Raw genomic sequence first — 20,889 nt, forward strand, 5'->3', positions numbered from 1 at the left:
AAACGACGGGAGCTTCTGCTGGAAAGGCAGCGACTAGAGGAAGACTCGGTGATTCCAGAAGTGGAGGATGAATGTTCACCCCAGGGAAGTATTGACAGGGTGGAGATAAGCTAAGCCTGAGTGGTGAGAGTGCTGTTTATGTCTGCAGTGTAGCCCAGTTATAACAAACCTCACTCAGTTGTGCTTGAATAGCTCTGATAATAATCTTCCATTTAGTACTAGAAGAGTAGAACGACTTTGTAAGATTGGTTGTGCAAACAGCATGTTAGTTTTAGATCATGTATTTTTTATTTATAGTAAAATTATAATTTCACAAATGAGAAAAGTAGAATTAGACTTTTAACAGTATTCAAAATGAATTTCTTCCATTTCTTAAAGATAAATTTGTGATGCATGGAAAGTATCTCCTTTCTCTGCTTTGTTATGTGCTTCCGTCTGAGTTCTTATACTCATTTCAATTGTACTTTCTGTATTTGAGGTTAAACCAGTTTGTACTTGGTGAAAGAAAAGGTAAAAATTGTCAGTTTGATTTTTTTTGTGGCTGTTTGTAAGTGGCTTTGTTATAATAGGGCTATGCATATAGCGTTCTCTTGAAGAGTAAAGTAAATTTCAAGAGCCCTTGGCGTCAGTCAGTCAGTTGATTTTGAAGTTGAGTAAATAAGTAATAAGATTTATCTTGAACAGAAGGAAGTCTTGGTTTCAGTCTCGTTCACGATTTTCAGTGTTGTTACAAAGTGCGACACATCCATGTGAATCTAGAGATCGAACTGAATTACAAACAGATCTTGAAGAATTTTCAGGATATCATTTTGGTCCATGAACTGATGAATTTCATGGTATTATAATTATTGCACATAAGCATGTTATCATACACTATGAATTAAATTATGTTTTATAAACATAAACCTTTTAGCTGTTAATTTTTTAAGAGTTTCGCATCAAAATTCTTAAAGGAAGTTACAAATATGCAGTAGTATAATCAATCCAGGATGTGTACAGAGCAGAAGTAAACAGCTGACTAAGCTAAAGAAACCTATAGCTAACAGACTAAGGAAATTTTGAACTGATATTAGGCACACAATAATAAGACATCGTTTTTTCTAAATAGCCTACATTTCTTAGTACTCAAAATACTGTAGTATGAAGTCCTATTGTTAAAAATCATATTTCAATAATAACAGATGTTGGAATAATATAAATTCTAACTTAAGAGGTGGAACTTAAACTGAAAGGATTCAATCCAGCATCGGAACTGGAACCTGGTGTGGCTTAGTAGATAAAGTGTCAACACATAGAGTTGAAAACCTGGGATCGAGTCCGCTCCACCCATCCTTCATCATATGGTAATGCAGAATTCTGCATGAAAATATCATACATACTTCGGTACATCACAATAATTATACAAAGTCACCTATAAGCTGACACCCTGGTTAGATAGAGGTCCCTTTACATGACATATTAGGTACCTATAGCTGACACATGAAAAAAAAAAAAAAAAAAATTCTACTCACCTCTAACGTAAGTATAAAAGCCTTTTAAAAGATACACACTTTTCATGGCCTTCAAAATGATCAAAAGTTACTCTTTCTTTGATATTGAAATATTTTTAAGACAATTTACTTCTCATTCAGCATTTAAATCACAAAAAGCAAATTGTTAACTGAAAATACTTCACATCCAACCAAAAAAATAAATAAATAAATAAATAAATAAATAAATAAAATAACAGAAACTAGACATTCTAGAATAATATGAAATTTACAAACGCACAAAAACACACCCACGACATATCCTGAAGACCCAACTGAATTTCAAAACACACACCCTTTTCGATACAATTATGAATATACCCTACCGCAAGAAACAAGAAGATCATACAGGAACTCACTACGATTCAGAGAATGACGCAACCACATCGAAACTAGTCAATCAGGTAATATAGCACCAAAATTTATAACATTAACACAGTAATATTATTACTTGTTCAATAACTTAACAGTTCATCAGTGATTATTATTAAGCAAATATCGGCGGAATATATATGCTTCATAGGTACTCAAAGAATAACTCATGACTCATCCAATTACTTTCAGAATGACTGGTAGCCCAGTCATCTGAAACTTCATTACTTATAACTGTCGGTATCCTGGTATATCAGTAAACTATCATTGGAGAACAGTTATGTTCTCTTTCTTATATTTATACGTCCTAGTAAACTTTTTTTTACTTTTTCTGCAAGAACTTTCCCTCCCTTAGGATTTAAAAAGAATACTCTCTCATCAACATTGAAGATTCGCGTATGGTCTTCGAGAACTACTGATAACCTGTTCTCCTCAAAATACAATTTTACTTCCCCAAACCACTGCTTAATATGGGGCTCACTGACTTCATGCCTCCTTGAAGTCAAATTTTGACAGATTCTTAAATTTATATTATTGAGTCTCTTTAAAAATCATGATACCATTTTTTGCTTAGAAAAGAATCTTTCACGGGAGTTTTCTTCTCGATTTGGCACCTAAAAATGATAGCCCATGTTAACTATAGGTTACGAACAAAATACAGCAATGTAAGTGGTACATACTTTAATGGCATGATCAGTTTGTTCATCTTGGCTTACAAGTTTTTTAACTTAATACAAAAATGTGTCTTTTGTTATTGGAAAACCGGCTTTCTGCATTGTTATGATCCATAAGTGTTCATCATCAGGAGAAAAAGCTGTTGAAGGACTCATTTTTTGTCTGTGGGAATCTGTCCCTTATATTTGGCCATAAGGGTGACCCTGGGAACTCCATAATGTTTTGCTGCAGTACTAAAACACCATCTGTTTACTGAAGCTATAGCATCAGCCATAGCTTCTTTTGAATTCTGCAGGATTTTCTTTGGAGTCATATGTAGGCCTATTTAAAATACATAATTAATATTATGCATTATTCCCAAAGGCTGACACATTTGGCACTTAAAGATGACAGCTCATGTTAACTATAGGTTACGAACAAAATACAGCAATGTAAGTGGTACATACGTTAATGACATGATCAGCTTGTTCATCTTGGCTTACAAACTTGATACTTACAGTTGGCACCTAAAGGTGACATGCCTGTCATCTATAGGAACCTATGTACTTACAGTTACCCATACCTGACAACCAATATAAATAGTTAAACATACGTAAAGACAGGTTATGAACTCAATGAATCACTTATTTATAGTTTCCTTACAACAGAAAGAACAGCTACGACATTGTAATGCGAAAAAAAAAAAAAAGTGCATTTTTTTTAATTTTAAAATGTCATGTTAAGATACAGTACAATACAATTTTCTTAAAGAAAATTCCAACATATCTTTCTAGATACACATAGTAAAAAACAGTTTCTTTTAACACAAAGAATTATTGCATTCATTTTTAGTCCTACAGTCGATCTGGTCCTGTGAATTGAACTTCAGCATAGCTCAGTGGTTAGAGCGCTTGGTACGTAGAACCAAGAATCTGGGTTTGATCCCTGGTGCCGGAGCGAATTTTTCTCCTCTAATAACCAGTATGGTAGGCTACCTTCCCTCTACCAAAGAGTACATATCTGTCAGTGCTGCAAATCCAATAGAAATCCCTCTGCTTTATTATAATCATTCTTTTATTCATTTTAAGATATGACTGTCAGCTATAGTTATATGTTAATGTAACCTATCTTTTCATTGGTTAATCACATCAGCTGGTGTGATACACCAATGAAAAGACAGATTACATCGACGTATGGCTAATCAGCTGTTTACTTTTGCTCTGTACATATCCCGGATTGGCTATATCACAGTTTCATTTTATTACTATATAGCTGCAATGCTAAATGATCTCTTTATTTTTTTATAAATACAGAGAGATGGAAAGTAATTCATGCTGTAGGACTGCAGGACAGTCATGTACTTATTACATAAATATAATAGATGAAAACACCTTAGTAAAGCAAGAACATTTATAGGATAACAAGTGAAAAGAAAGAGGAAGAGACATTTACGTATGCCTTTGACAATATCAGGATTGTAGTAGTCTGAAATAGAATATGTACCGGTACTTAAGACTGTGTCATTTCCTCAGATGCAGAGATATGAACAGCTGAGGCATGTCTTGCAGAACCAAAGCAGACATTGTAGCTCTTTATAGTACAGATTAAATTAAATAAGGCGGAGTTTGATTACATAAGGTAGATTAGGCGAGATTAGATTATATTAATGAATATATAAGGCATTATATTTTTCTTGCCAGCATGGACTGAAATTCAATGAGAGCTATTTTATGTTACCATGCTGTTCTGTTTGTTGTTTGATATGGGTGAGTTGCTCGTACATGCAACTGGAGAATGGTTTTGTTACCATATGTCGATATAAGGATGAGAATGTCGCAGATAATGCTCATCTTGATTCACATGGGTGAGACGCTTCTCCTCCTCGTTGTTTAAGCAGGGTTTCTGTTTATTCTGCAAAGTATTATTGTCGTGTTTCACATACTTGAATGTCCATGACATTTCATCATCTTTTAATTCCATTCATTTACAGCTTGTAATATTAGAATAAGACACTGAAATACGTAGCTTAACACGCAGTTTTGGGTGCCATTGTTGTCTGCAGGCAAACAAAAAAAAAATACTTAGTAGGAGGTCTGAATGATTAATTGTAGATAATGTGTAAATTAATTAATCTATATATATTTTGCTCTTGCAGAAATAAGGTAGCTTTCGAGTTAGAAGAAAGATAAAGTTATGCGTAATGCATAAGGTATACAATGCAGTGTCAGGGAGACCAGATTAGGAATTGACTGACCCTCAAGTGAACCGAGATTGTGTCGTAGCGAATGTTTTCCGTTTTTAAAATAGTCTTATAATCATCATATGACAAATGAAAAATAAATGTAGCTTAAGGGTGAAAGCCTGTAATTTAAGTTCATGTTTCATTGAGACATTTTTATCATAATATAATGCTTGAATCCAGTGGTTAATATTTATACAGTTGTTTATGTATATTGGTATTAAAAGCATTGTTACATTAAATGCCAAAGGAACGAAGTAGTCATGTTAATGAACGGTTTTTCTTTCTATTTTTTTTCTGCAGGCTTTATCGCAAAAGAAAAATCACTGTAATGAATTAATTCTATTGGTTATGCAGTTTTGTAGAAATAATTTTGTACTGTACAGGTTGTTTTCGTCATTATGATTCAGACTTACACGGTTGGTACATCAATTTAAAGAAGCAATATTAATATACAAAGCTTTGTCTGATAACACCAGTGTGGACCACCAACATAGCTCAGACAATAGACATATTTGCCCACTGATCCGAAGCTTGCTTGGTGCGTGGGCTGATGACCTGGTTGGGGTTTTTTCGAGGTTTTCCCCAACTGTAAGGCGAATGTCAGGTAATCTATGGCGAATCTTCTGCCTCATCTCAACAAAAAAACATCTCAATATTGCCAAATTCATTGACACTAAATAAGTGAGCAGTTGACACAGCATTGTTAAGTAGCCTATTAAAATAATAAAAAAAACATTACTGTTGTGTCTTACAATCCATAATAGTTGGCATTATAATGCCTATTAATCAGGTAACTTCTATTGCTTATTAAACTAATGAATTTGAAAATAATTTTCTTTTGCCCTTTGCCTTATTTCCCCATTTTCGGTATCGAGGTATTTCAGGACAGAAGTTAAATTTCTTCCTTGTCCATGCTAGAAATCAAACCACTGACTTCTATGATAGAAAGTACTTACACTATCCACGCTTTGGTAACTTGTCACAATATCATTAATAGACGTAAGAAATTGTTTTAAGATACAGTGTTATTATTATCATACATCCCAGAAGAGAGCAGCCGGCTGATGGCAGCCCCTGCGTGGTTTCCGCTGAGCACATGACCATTTCTCCGGTGCTTCTCTAATATAACAATAAATGTTCAATAATTTGGACTTACTGCTCAGAGTCGTTGCTGAAAATGGCCCCCGTTTACCGCCACACACAACTGACATCTTCTGATAAATGAATAATACTCTGAAGTTCCACATCATTGTTAGCTTGGATTTCTTCTCGTATATAGTCTTTTAGTTCGTCTATAAAATGAGGATTTTTCCTATAAACCCTGCCTTTTAGTGTTCCCCCTAAATGAAAGTCACAGGGTGTTATATCTATCTGGGTTTCTTGGAGACCTCAAATTATTACTGATTAGTCTCGTACTGAAAATACGCATCAATTCCCTCATTGACACAGCAGCTGTATGAACAGTGGCGGAATCTTGTTAGAAATAAACTGACAATCATTACACATAAGAACACTATGTTTTCTGCTTGATTTTCGATTATTCACTGAGCCTGTTTCTTTAAATCTTTTAGCGAGTCGTCTGATTGTTTTGGCAGAAGGCACAGGTCTGTTTGGAAACTTTATTCGAAATTTTCGTCTTGTTTTCGCACACGACCTTCTGCCTTTTATGTACGTACAGTATTGTACATATACACACATGTTCGCATAGTGAGAATTTGTTGCTAGGCATTATCTAAATACACAACAATCACTAAACTTTATAGACTAACGCTGTACACTTGAAGAATCGAGAGTTTCATTACACGACTTCTAAGCACACTGAATGCCATATGGCTACTGGAGCTCGATTGCGCGGAAGAAATGATTAGTGTGCGGTGGAAACCATGCAGGGCACAGCTGGCTGGCCGGCCGCTCTTTTCTGGGACGTATGATAATAATAGCTCTGTATAACACAATTTTATGCCACTCAATGCTTTAATTTAAATGCTACAAGTTTCGTTCTGTTCATTGTTATTTGTTTATTAATTTAATTATTGTAACGTAGCATTTTCATCTACTTTTATTACATAAGAGTGAACTGTCTGATAAACGTTGACAAAGGCTGACCAAACATGACTCAAAATGGCTATCTCCGGCTTGGATGCAGACATTCTAGCAACTTCCTATAAACTGTCGTATCCTCCTGCTTCAAATGCTTCTTTCTACCAACCCTGGAAGTGTGTATCATAGAGCAATGGGAGCATTAGTTAAACTCTTGCATTGAGCACTCTCATTGTGCATGTTGTATTTTGTTTTATTCTGTCAGGTGGTAGTAATGATATTTTATTTAACGAAACTTTCAACTGCAGAGATTATTTAGCGTCGAAATTCAGTGTGGGCAAGAAATTACCGATAAATTTTGCCTGGATCCCATGGTGTAATTCTCTAACCATTTTGTCTAAGCGATTATGTATAATGTATGTACCGGAATTTTGTTTTATATTTTCAATAAGACATATTTCTCAGATATTATAAATGAGACATATGATTAATTGAACAGCCAGAATGGTGGCTTCAGACTGGACTCATTGGTTCAAATTCTAGTGAAACCAGGTATATAATTATATTGATCACTATATTATAAAATCCCTAATTTCTTATCATAATTTATTCGATTGTAATCTTATTTCCATTATTTTTTGTCACATGGCAACCTCATAAATTGGTAAAGACATACATTTTAAAAATGTGGACAAGAAGATGTGGAAGAAGTTTTCTTTCTTCTTCTTTCGTTGCTCTGTCATTTTTTCATGTTCATATCCATCACCAGCGCAGAAAGCAATCATTTTCAACTAATTTTTACTGTCATGCATTTTACTGATTGCTTTATAATTTGGAAGTTCCCACTTTTGAAACGTAACATCATTGCATGAGTATGTGTTGTTTCAACATGCCTCATATTGAAATCTGGTCTCTCTGACAAGCTGGGAAGCAGTTGTAACTTTTCATCCACTTGTTACTAGTCACTTTTTCTGCCAAAATGTCCTCAATGCTAGAAGAGCATAACTAACGCTTGCCATTTATTTTTTATCTTCACTTTACTTTTTAATTTTTGAGTTCATAATACCTTTCATCATGTGGTTTTTTTTAAGAGTTTGACCTGGTTTGAGAGGTATACAGTTGGCTTTTATTTTTTAATTTCTCATTCACGATGCAGAACACAAACGTAAGCATACCTGTGACCATAAAATTTAAGTACTGAACCAAGCATTCATAACGAAAATCACGAACATGAGAACACAATTAAAAGGTACTAGATGCCGAGTACTGCAGACAACAACATTAAAACTATCCGACCACTGTTTATATTATTGTCATAGCTTGTTAACCATCTCCTGAAAGTACTTTGTGTGATTTGTTGAGAATCATTCCATAATTATGGATGTGATATAGGTGTAATTTCTGATTCCTGGACACTACTCTCTGATCAGACCTAAATCAAGAAATGTGATTTAGAAAGCTGCTTTCCTTTCTGTAACATCATAAAAGCAAAATATAGGCGAACAGTTAAAGTTAATAAATATTACAGAATTCGAATCTCCTACATTAAATGTAAACAAAATGCCTTATGATTTTCTCTGTGATGATGATGATGATGATGATGATGATGATGATGATGATGATGATGATGATGATGATGATGATGATGATACACACAACAAGAAATAGATATCTGAAAAAAAAGAGTATTCCCCTGGGGCCATGCTTGCCAGACCTGTGTTTTAGAATACGGTGGTGTGTTCGGCACCATGCTCCAACCACCTACCACCTTTTATCCGCGGAAAAGAGCCAATATTCAATTTGATAGGAGACTGAGTGAACCTTGGAGCTGTTCTGGAAGTTTAGGCAACGAGAAAAATTCTACCACCTGGGACATTCCAGTTTGTACCCATTGCTCTACTTACTACCTGGCCACAAATACAATCTGTGTCTGAAGTAACTATAACTTTTGAACTTATTTTCATATTCTATTTATTTCATTACTGTCCATTTTTAAATTTGAATGAATACTTTATTTTCCTTTTTGTGGATTCGAGGAGCAATGAGTTACAGAGCAAATAGTCGTAAAACTCTGAACAGTTTTCACATAAAAATCAGACGATTGAAATTTTCATTCCAAATGTTCAGTGAAGATATTGCTTACAAGGACTAAAACACAAACTGAGCTACTTTCTACAAATTAGACAAAGATTATTTTTCACAGTTCTCATATAAAAGATTCCACTTTGCTTCTGAAGGGATGTTCTTTCCCATAGAAATTATTTCAGAAATACTAGTATCGTTCAGTGTTATTATTGCTATCACTTTTTATCTTACGTTAATATATTCTGTTTAAACACAATCAAAAACAATGTATACACCTAAAACAGATCATGTTGTTATTTGAAAATCTTATGAGATCTTATGGATGCTGTTAACTAATAAGCTAACTGAATTTACATAAATTTGTAAAGTTAACAATGGAGCAAAATAAGTACCGGTAATGATAGATATGTACACTCACAAGTAGCTCATTAGCACTAGTGATAAGCCACAGATGGAACAATTTCGTTTTGATGATGATATTGATAATTTTATTTATTTATTAGGTGTTTCGTCAGTGTTATTGTTTTCCTCGGCCAAAAATGTAAATACAAAATTTGCGACTATATTAATTAGAAAAGAAAAATTTCTCCTTAAAATATATTATCTTGCTGTCTCACAGCTCTCTTATTGCAGAATCTTCCGGATTCCAAGTTTTCCTGTACCAATTTGCATCTGATCCATTCATATCTTCGTTGGTCTGCCTTTTCTTTTTCTGCTGCTACTTCCTAGTCCTTAATTGCCCTTGGCAACCTGCTGCTGGGTATTCTTATATGTCCATATCATTTTAATATTTTCTGTTCAGTTTCTTCAAGAATATTTTCTTTTAAAACCATAATTGCTCTTATAACTATATTGTTATTTTACCAGCCGGAACCTGGACAGGTCATAATCCTAGTTACGTTAATTCAGATATTTTAAATCATAAAGGTGATTTCAACCTTTGTCGATTCACACACTCGAAAATTTATCCAGAGAAATTCATCCAAAGAAAGTTTACCCAAGGAATTATCCAAGACATATTCAGACAACGATTGTATCAATATAGAAAAGGAAATATTACAGTGATATGCAATGTAGTGAAAACAGCTGTATTACACGACCGTGGTGTGTCCACAGGCCCGCAAATATTCTTCAAGTCGTTCTTGTTCGTAGTTCTTCATATCAAAGTTATATTTTGTAATCGCAAATTCAAATATTAAAGGCTAGTTCACAATAAACCAGGAATGAAAACGACAACGACAACGAGAAAGAGAATGGAAACAATGTTACAATAAATGTATTTAACATTATTTCCGTTCTCGTTCTCGTCGTTTCCGTTCCCGGTTTATTGTGAACCAGCCTTAATACTTTCTTTTCTCTAGTTGTGTTATACTTCGACTAACTCTTGAAGCATCATTTCTACATCTGACTCTTCTGTTTCCAGACTCTGAATCAACTTACACAATGATAAGTGATACTTAGATATAACAATTTGAGATCTGTTGTATCAGGCCTCTGTGGCATTATTGGTGGAAGGTTCTTTACGTTCCGTAGAGTGAAATTGATTCCACCACAAATTGGGTGGATATCGAGTTTCAGTAGCAGCCCCCTTCCTCTTCAATGAACCATGCTGTACCGGTAGCTATGTCTATTTTAAATTCTTCGAAAATTCTATCATTTGCCTTGGGATCATCTGAAACACAGTGCAGAAGTTTCTGCAACACCCTCAATGAAAGCAAATGCTAGACTTAAAATCTGACAGAATGCTTGCCAAATGGTAGCATTGTTAGGACTAATTCTTAATTTTTTCGTCAGGTACTTCGCTTCAAATTGAAGAGACAAACCCTCAATGTAGCATGCTAGAACAAATTTTTAACAGCACGAATTATACTCGTTTTGAATTCTGATATTACTACAAATGGTATTTGGATGAATACTGTACGAGAATGCCAATGTTGGTTAGTGTCAAAAGTGTTGTTGTGTGCAGGAAAACCATAAGTAATATTATTTAAAAAATCACTTTTATATCTTTTCCATAAATTGAAGCAAAGAAGGAAAACTAATTGTTATAATGTGGTCTTTGTGTGTAAATACAAGATTTCTCACTTGCTTTAATATATCTTCGCGATATTTGATAATATTCACAATCCATATATTGGCTTATTATTATCTAGTATCTTTTATGTGCAGCACTCTATATATATATATGCATTTCTTTCCTTTCAGTTTCAGTATTATTTAACATGAACTTACCCATGAATCGCTGATCCTGACATAATTAGAGGCTTAGAACTTTTATTTTGGAAGCTCATATGTTTATAGTCCTGTGTTCATGTTTAAACCAAGTTACAGTGAATGCTTCATTTGATAACTTGGCCACAAGTCTGCCTGCGTTTGTGTTATGTTAATGTTTGTACATGCATTTTGAATGAGTCATAATTTACTTGCACAAGTTTTAGAATTAATAAATGTCATAAATTAAGATCAATTTTTAGTTCCCTCTTGTGAACATTTATATTATTTACATATTTTAATTATATTAACCATAAATATACATGTTTTAATTATATATTTTAATTATATGTGTGTGCTACTAGTTAAAAAAGTACGTATGTCCATAAAAAACTTGAAGCGAATATCAATTCATCCAACGACTCTGTGAGTATCTAAAATTTTATGTTGTCAATTAATAATATTGTTTCATATTGAAAAAAATGTTCTATAGCTGCGTGTTTTTAATTCGTCTTTTTGTTCATAGTACGACCACTAAGATCTATTCCGTAAAATTAAAGAAAAGTACTGATTTAGCCTTGTGAGATGTTAGTAGTAAAAATTTTTGAAGAGATACTAGTATGTAATAATAATTTTCCAGTGTACACATTATGAGGCCTGGTGAAGTTTTTTGTCATAGTGTCGGATCCTTAAAGAATTTAAACAAATACTTGTGTTTATTTTTGTCACTCAATAAGTTACCTTGAGGCCAACAGCTTGTGTTGATTTTCTGGCTGACTACAGTCATGAATGGTGGATGAATTACTGGGGAACATTTTAGCCTTTTGCGTTGAAACACAAAGCAATAATCAGCCGCCTGATCGAGCATATTGTTGAGTAGTAGTCAACTGATGGAGGTGTATGATATTATGAATAAGTATATATCCACCAAGTCATTGGGGAATTGATGTTCACAAATTTAGTTGACTGTAACACATACCCTGACTCAGGTGTCGTCTTCTATGTCATCAGATTACATTGTAATGGAAAGTATTCCTGTTTTGCAGAATCCAAAGTATCGATATGAATGTAAAATATTGAAAACCAGGGGGAAGGAGGCAGGAGTACCCATGAGATACTCTTGATTTATATTAAGATTTTGATATGCAATATTTGTATATACTGTATTTAATATATATATGTAGGTTGTGGCAGTAGTGAGCATTGCACATCGCCAAACGAATAAAAACAAAGCAAACAAAAAAGATTTCAATATCTTTCAAAATGTAAAGATAAAGCTTTCAAGAGTTACCTATGTGTAACAGCCCTACTTAGATTTAATGGTTTTGTCTGATATTGATTCAGTAAGAACAGTTGCTATCAGAGATCCTTGTGCTCCTTAATATAACTTTGAGGTAGCTTCTATATGTTATTAAATCTCTCCACCTTAAATAAAAGAACTACTAAGACCTGTCCGTTTCGGCAATCTCTGTTTCACCCTTCTTGAATGAATGTTATTGAAATTATAATCTGTGGGTGTAAGAGCAATTTTTCTTTGCTCATGAAGATAATTATAATATATCTAATCTGTATAGTGTAAAAAGCTTTGGAACAAGTGAATTTCTTAAAGATAATTCACATACAAATAAACATACACCCATACATTTTTGGTCATTATTAGGAATACTTAATTTGTATCCATTTTTTTATAGTATTTTGACAAAGACATTACGTAAAATAGTTTGCTGTTTTTCTCTTTTTATAATTTCATTATCGTCTGTTTGTGACAGAAATATTTATATTACCTTTTAATTCCAAATAATGAATAATATGGTACGTATGTGGAAAGTCAAATTTTGTGTGTTAAAGTTCACTGTCTGTCTGTCTGTGCATATTTTGAGCCCTCTATTATATAAGCACATATATATTCACTAGATTAATAGTACAATTGAGATGATGTTGCACTCGAACTTTTTAATGTTTGCTGTCTTTGTGCCTGCCTCCTTTCCATGGAACAGCACTAACTTGTTAAAAAGTGCTGGTATGAATTTGCGGATTTGTTCTCGTAATAAATTTAAGTGTGCTGGTGGCAAACCAAATGAGAATGATGGTAAACAATGTATCACAATTATAACAATCCAGTCCAAACTAATAATTTTTATGAGAGTTCTAACATTCATACAGTATTGGTTATATTAACAACACCATAGTATATATATACTGGATTATAATATATAATATTATAAAAACTTGTTTTTCTTCTTTTTTTAATTTTTGTTTATGCTCAAGAAAAGCAATGTAAAAGACAACGATTTGCTTATGTGTAAGACATAGACATTAAGCAAACTTACATCACAGTACTTAACTAATACTCGCTCTTGACTCGAAAGGAAATCAGTACTGTGGATGAGTTGAAGAGGAGAAATAATGTAATTGAAAAGGACACAGTTACATGGTTGCTGACTAAAGTGAAGAAATTTACTTGCAGTGACATGGCAAGCATTGTTTGTTTCGAAAAGCACGATCAGAGAAAAGTAATAATTCAGTTCTTTGCTTCTGTGTAATTTTATTTTAATTTAAAATTAATGTCAAGTATGGAGCAAGTGGGAAAGAAATGCTACTACCTGATACAGTTAGAAAGGAGTTTAATATACTAGCATTGCTGTAGCAGTGGTATATATTAAGTTACGCTTATAGTTGAATACTCTACCTCAGACCATTTAGATCCCTTCGTCTGTAGTGCTGATAGGTTTAAAGCAGTATGGAAAAGAATTCTCACAGATATAAGCAGACTATTGTACTAATGTGTTTAATAAAAATTAAGATAAGTTCAACTACACAGATATACGTAGCATATGCATTTTTTTTAAATATCTAAAGTCCTTGTGATAAGAGAAAGTGTTAGATGTTTAACATATTATGTGCTGAGAACAACGTTGCCACTACATCTAACTCATCTTCATGTAGCAGAGCGTGACCATGCGGCACTACAAAAGAGCTAGCAACTTCGCCCATTTTCATGATAACCCAATAGAATGCAGAGTAGATATTAGTTCTAAGAATAAACTGCTGGACTTTCTATTTGTTGCTGTTGATTGAAACAGCGTGCAGTGTGAGAAAGAGAGAGAGAGGGGGAGAGGGGTGGAAAGTACATTATAATAAGTTGTCAGGCACTCTTTCTCTTACCACACGAACTGTAATTAGTGTGTAAAACTTACATTAGTTTAAACCATTAGTATGTTTATAAAGTTAAATTTAAAGCTAACAGTAATTTAGAAAATAATGACCATATGCATATTGCTGTTATGAGAATTGTAAACAAAGCTACAGTTGCATGTTGAAGCTGTATGTTTGCGTTTATGTCTGTGTTGGGTAGTACAGTAATTTGAAAACATGATTGTCGTAATGTTATGTGGTAAAATTTTAACTGCTCCAAACTCTATAAGCGTGAATGATACACCTTCTCATAAAGGTTTCCTGGATTGTGTCTCATGAGAGATTAGTTGAAGTTCTGGTAATTTCCTAGAAGCTGTCAATGTTCCTTTTCCCCCTTCATTTTTGCATTTATTTTTAAAGATTTCTACATCCCTATATTGTTTGGGTATGTATTTCAAAGTCGTCTGAATTTATGAATTCGATTCTATGGTTTAGTATGCTGTGTATGTAATTTTCGTCTTTTTTAGTGAACTGTATGTTTCCCAGCCATCACTACAGATTTTTGTTTTAGGTAGTATAAATTTCTTAATGATTGGTAACAGCTTGTTCACATCTCGTTTTTTTATTGTAACAGCAAAACATTCATTTGTATGCCTTTCGATACCTCCAAATATCCAGATTTGTTTTCATTCATTGTTAAGTACGGTAGTCTTCCTTTGTATTTATGGGTCCATAATTGGGTTTCGTCTATTTCTGCTATATGATTTTCATCTCCTATTGGATGAGAATTGTTTATTTTAACACACTTCTCTACAAAAATAGTGTACAACTATATTTTTGCTAACGTTACACTCCTTCGCTGTTGTTCCTATAGTTAGATCTAATAACCAGCAGTAAATTAGCATTAGACTTTGCCTATCCGACAGTCTTGCTTTACTGAACCATGTATTTTTCGTCACTGAAATTTCTTTTTTACATTTAGAACAAACAAATGAATACGTTATGTTAATTTAATTTTTTTTTCATTCCAACACACTTTGTTTTCAAAATGTCCAGCAATCTATCTGTGGTTAGATCTATGCCAGACAGAAGTTTCAACACAACCCATTGCCGCCACCCCGGCTGCAACGAGACAGAAACTCTTGGTCACGTGTTGGGATTCTGTCGAAAAACGGAGCTGCTGCACAACAATCAACACCATAAGGCCAGAACTGGTATTGCTGATGTCCTCAAGCGTCGTGGATGGGAGGTACATGAGGAGATTTACTGCGTTTTATCCTTAGCTTCAAACAGAAGAGTTGAGGGAATAGTTGTTGAATCTACAATCCAGTTTGAGAGGGTTGTCCTGCAGGCACAACACATTGATGAGGAGAGGAGATCCATTTATGAGTCCTGCATCCCATATCTAAGTGGGAAATATAACATTCCCACTAGTGAACGGAGTGTTTCTGGTCTTTTGTTTGGTGCACGTGGTACACTTCCTAAATTCACATGGAATATTTTAAAAGCACTCCATCTTCGATTATTTGAGATTCAAAAAATTTTATTGAATATTCTTAAGGATTTAATCCAAATATTACAATATCATTTGGGTTTGCATTTCTCTGGGTTTTTTTTTTTTTTTTTTTTTAACTTAACAATTCCTGTATTTAATCATTTTTGCCTTTCTAATCATTCTGTAGTGCTTTTATTCTGGATCTTTATGGTCACCCTCATTGAGGGCAGATTATTTTTGTTAAATATATATATATATATATATATATATATATATATATATATATTTATTTAACAAATTTTGGTTCTTTGTTTGGCAGTAGACCTAACTTCACTGCATAATCTATACCGGTACTGGTTTCCTTCATCTGCAGGTTCGATGCTAGTTGAAACGTGTTTACTTCTTCCTCTGGGTCGCTCATAATGTCTACTGGAAGTTAAGAATGTACTGCGTAACTCACAATGTACATATTTCGTCTGAACGATTAGTGATATTAGTGCCCTCATTTGTTTCACTTTTTAAATTTATACAAGAGAACGAAAACATACAGTAAAGTAAGTTCAAAAACGACAGTTGGGTCTACCATACCGCTTCATAGAATAGTGGTAAAGCATCTGACTACAAATCAAAAGGTTATCGGAACAAATCCTAGCAACTGCATATGTGGTAAGTTAAAATAAAAATGTGTAGTGAAATTAAATATAGGATAAATAAAAGTAGAATAACAAAAAAGGGATACAGAGAGAAAGGAGAGAGATAAGGTGAAAGAAAAGAGAAGATGGGGAAAAAGGGAGAGATAATAAAAAAATGTATTTTAATTTCTTATTGACAAAACACAATTTAACGTAAGTGCAAAAACGGCCTATGGAACATCGACAGCTTCTAGGTAATTACCGAAGTTTCTTATTCTTAAAGTGCTTCTTTCTAAATACAGTTTATTTAACAAGTTTTCTACTGAACTTGTTAAATCATTAGGTAGTTTTGTATTACCATTTTCCATTTTTGTTGTTGAAATGTGTTTTTTTTCTGATTTCTTTGTAAAGTGTATAAAGTCGTTTGTAATAAGCTATGAATCCTTCACCAGCAATGTCATTTCTTTTTTGTGAAAGAACTGATCCGAATTTATATGTTCATATGGAAAATCCATAAAGAATACCGAAAGACAGAAATTAAATTCTGCGAAGTTTATTGTTTCTGAGATTTGTCACACATTTAAAATACAGACTTAATGATAGTTTACAAAATTATTAATTTATTAATAAGGAATATAAAAAGTGAATAAGTAGGCCGTCGTAGTAGCCTTCAGATACTCGTATGTTGCATACTAAAACGTGTGAAAGTTTATCACTTTCCATTCAATTCATTTACTAACTGCAGCTATTAACACATATTGCTAAATACGAAATAAGACATGCATTTGTTATGTGAAATAATTGTTCATTCACTTATTCTTTCTCGCAGGTACAAAATACGGTATATCTTATATCACTGATATGTCACAATATAAGAGAAATGTTGATAAAACAGAAACTAGTAGAATTGGAAATAACAAGTAAATGTGGTAGAAAAATTAAAATATTTAGGAATAACCCTAACAAACAGGAATGAGGAAATGACAGAAATACAGTGTAGACTATCAAATGCTAATAAGGTATATTACTCCATATTACCATTAATCAAAGACAGAGGAACCGGCTGGAACTCAAGAATTACACTGCATAAAACCCTTATACATAGTATAATAATGTACAGATGAGAAAACTGGTTTATAACAAAAACGGTGGAATCCGTGCTGGATAGGTTCGAAAGGAAAGTACTGAGAAGGATTTTCGGACCATTAGAGGATAATGGGATATGGAGAATCAGATATAATGAAGAACTATATAAATTATATGGTGACATATCTTTATCAACAGTCATACGCCTTAAAAGACTACAATGGGGTACTATCAAGATGGAAGGGGAGAGAATCCCTAGGAAAGTATTGGAGGAACATTTTGGAAAGAGAAGAATGATGGGAAGACCTCGGATCCAATGGGAAGAGATGGTACAGAAGGATGCAAGGGACCTACTAGATGTCAGGAATTGGAGAACAATGGCTAGAAACAGAGATGAGTGGAAGGGTTTAATTGGAGAGGCCATGATTCGAAAATGGACTGAAGTGCCATAGGAAGAAGAAGAAGATGTAACAATATGTAATTTTAATATTATTTTACTGCATTAGGTAATAATTATTACTAATGCCTCTATTACTGTCATAGTTAGAATCTTTGCTGAAATTGTTCAGTGATGTGAGTTTTGCAAGGTTTTAGGTCAAGTTTAGATTTACTATTTTGAAGTGCTTTTTATAAGGATATTTAATAAAGTTCATTCTTGTAGAATAACTTCAGTCAGTACAAAGTTGAAAAGTAGTCCCACATTTGTGGCTACCATCAAAGGCTGGGTTTCAAAGCAACATATGCTAGGCTCTCGATTTTATTAATACTCCAGTTCTTTCATTCTTTGTTGTGAAGCATGTCCTATCAATCTATATAGGTGTCTTCTGCAGTGATGATAAACTGTTTGCTTTATTTACGTAACTTCTTTCTTTTCTTGATAAGCCCATAGCAGGAATTTCACCAACTGAATATAGAGGCTATTACAAATGGTGCCACTATTATTTCCAACTTCCATTGCAATGTATGGAATCAGTCTATAGGATGTGAAGGTGGAAATGGTGTATAAGAATGTTTTTTTTTTTTAATTAAATTGCAGTTGACTTTGCGTTATTCATCCAGGAGTCTCCACTTATGAGCTATGTGCCAAAGCTGTTTTTTTCGCTGCCATAGGCATTATTCTTCGTGTACCATGGAAGTCAAACTATGTAATACCTCATGATGATGATTCATAGAGCAAAGGTAGAATTCCAGTAGGGGAAACGGGAGTATCCCGCAAAATTCTACCACCAAGCATTATCTTTCTCCACCACAAATTCCACTTGGATCCACCAGAATTCGAACTCGAGTTGTCAATATGGAAAACTGACACACTAGCCACTTGGCTAATGGTACGTCCTGTGTGCTAATGTTTAATGTATTATTACTGAATTTGAACCTTCCTGTTCGCATAAAATGATGCTTACAGAACTATATTTTCCTTTCTTAAATCGAAGTGCAAAATATCTTGTAAAAAGTTGTACATACATCTTGATTACACAACTTTTAACACTGTATCACTTCGGAATATGTATTATATGACTTTCTTGTTTTAAATTCTATCGTACCTGGTTTACATGTTTCGACCTTTTATGGGTCATCCTCAGAACTGGTCGTCGTTGGTCTTGGCGCCTCTTGTTTTGTTTCCTGTGAGGGTGTGTTCGTGTGGTGTAAGAGTGTGTGTGTTCTGAAATTTAGTTGTGTGTTGAGAACACACTAGAACAATATGAAATATACAGACACACAAAAACACACCCCAATGAAATTCTCAACACACAACTCAATTTCAGAACACACACACTCATTGACTCTACATTACACCACACGAACATACCCTCACAGGAAACAAAACAAGAGGAGCCAAGACCAACAACGACCAGTTCTGAGGATGACCCTTAAAAGGTGGAAACATGTAAACCAGGTATGATAGAATTTAACACAAGAAAGTCATATAATACATATTCCGAAAAAGTTGTAGTATATTCACTGTGGTGTTGTGTAAAATTAATGTCATAAATATTTTCAATTTTGTAGTACAAATCATGGTTGAGTGGTTTTTTTTAAGCAACAAACGAATGAAAACAGTACCACTATGCAGCTATCACCCCAATATAGGGTGGCAGAGGGGTAGATATTTTCTCGTCCTCTTTGGTGATGAATACCCTGATGTTTGTTCCTTGTAAAGTATTTGATAGCTTTTGGTGTTCCTTGTAAAGTATTTGATAGCTTCTGGAATTGAAACCCATATAATATGTACTCTAGTTTTGTTTTAGTACAAGTATTTTGAATTTTTTAAAAGACAAATGACTCGTGCACATTCACTCCAATGTTGCACATAAAAGCCTTTTCTTATGTGTGTTGTTTTTGCTGTGATTTTAGTGATGTCACGATTTTGCATGAAAAATGCTTTTGTTCCTGTTGTTAGACATTCCAAAGAAATGTAGTAGTAATATTTTAGCAAAACAGGGTAGATATGCCACACCTGGTGTTCATTTCACTCACTTATCCACATTTAATTTCCATTCATATTATGATAAGTACATATATTAGATCATATTTTTTGTAATGTTAGACTTGTGTGTTATGAGTTCCGTTATTTAAAATACTGCAACAGAGTTGAGAGAAATTTGTAGGAAATAGATACGTAGCAATAGAAGCAAGATCTTCATTGTTACATGATCGGCCTAAGAGAAGCTCAATTAACTTCGATAGACTGTTGTTGGCTTGTTAGATTTTCCAGTCAGTATTCAATAATGCTAAGATTCATTGTTAAATTACATTATAATTTCACACATATGTAGTAAATTGAAAGAAGGGGTAGCAATAAATATATGAATAATACTCGAGTATAATTCTCTCTCTTCATAGCTCAAACTACATTTCAAAATACTGGACATCTTATTGCGCATATTGTGAATAAGCTGTGAGATTGAGAAATTATTCGTGTCATCATATTGTATCGTTGTTTTTATTCGGCGGTTTATCTGGGGACCATATAATCTTGCTCTTTGTCCTTTTCTATTGCAATTGATCATGTATTTCTGTAGTATAGCATTGTATGTAATTTTTTTGTGCACTGAAATGTAATGACAAACACAGAAGCAAAAGATAATGCATTTCATAGTAAATTAAATGAAAATTGCTCTTTGGTATTTAAAACAAAAAGAGTAAATTTCTCTGCTGAGAACCAGTTACCATGTGAACTGTCGTAAAATGTGTTCTCAATCATTCACTTGCAGTGATTTATTAACGTCAGCATTATCATATTATATCATTTATGTACAATGATGGGCAGAAAGATTGCCTGAATTGAAACTATTAAGTCCTCATGTGTGGTTCACATGAGCTATGGCAAATTGTATGTCAGATGACGATATATGCTTCTACATGTAACTGTTCGATTAAATTGATTCATAGATCTCTTATGTGTAT

At 33.6% G+C, this 20,889-nt stretch overlaps 1 protein-coding gene across 2 annotated transcripts in view; it reads left to right on the forward strand.

Annotated features, from left to right (window-relative positions):
• The window catches only part of LOC138696012 (mannosylglucosyl-3-phosphoglycerate phosphatase), an 82,150-nt gene that overhangs the window by 46,379 nt on the left and 14,882 nt on the right, over window positions 1-20,889 (forward strand). For both annotated transcript variants that reach the window (XM_069820478.1, XM_069820481.1), the window contains one exon: window positions 1-20,889. This exon is cut by the window's right edge and continues 14,882 nt beyond it. In XM_069820478.1, coding sequence (XP_069676579.1) covers window positions 1-114 — 114 coding nt within the window. In that variant the 3' untranslated portion in view covers window positions 115-20,889.

This window comes from Periplaneta americana, chromosome 3, assembly GCF_040183065.1.
Source record: "Periplaneta americana isolate PAMFEO1 chromosome 3, P.americana_PAMFEO1_priV1, whole genome shotgun sequence".
NCBI lineage: Eukaryota > Metazoa > Arthropoda > Insecta > Blattodea > Blattidae > Periplaneta > Periplaneta americana.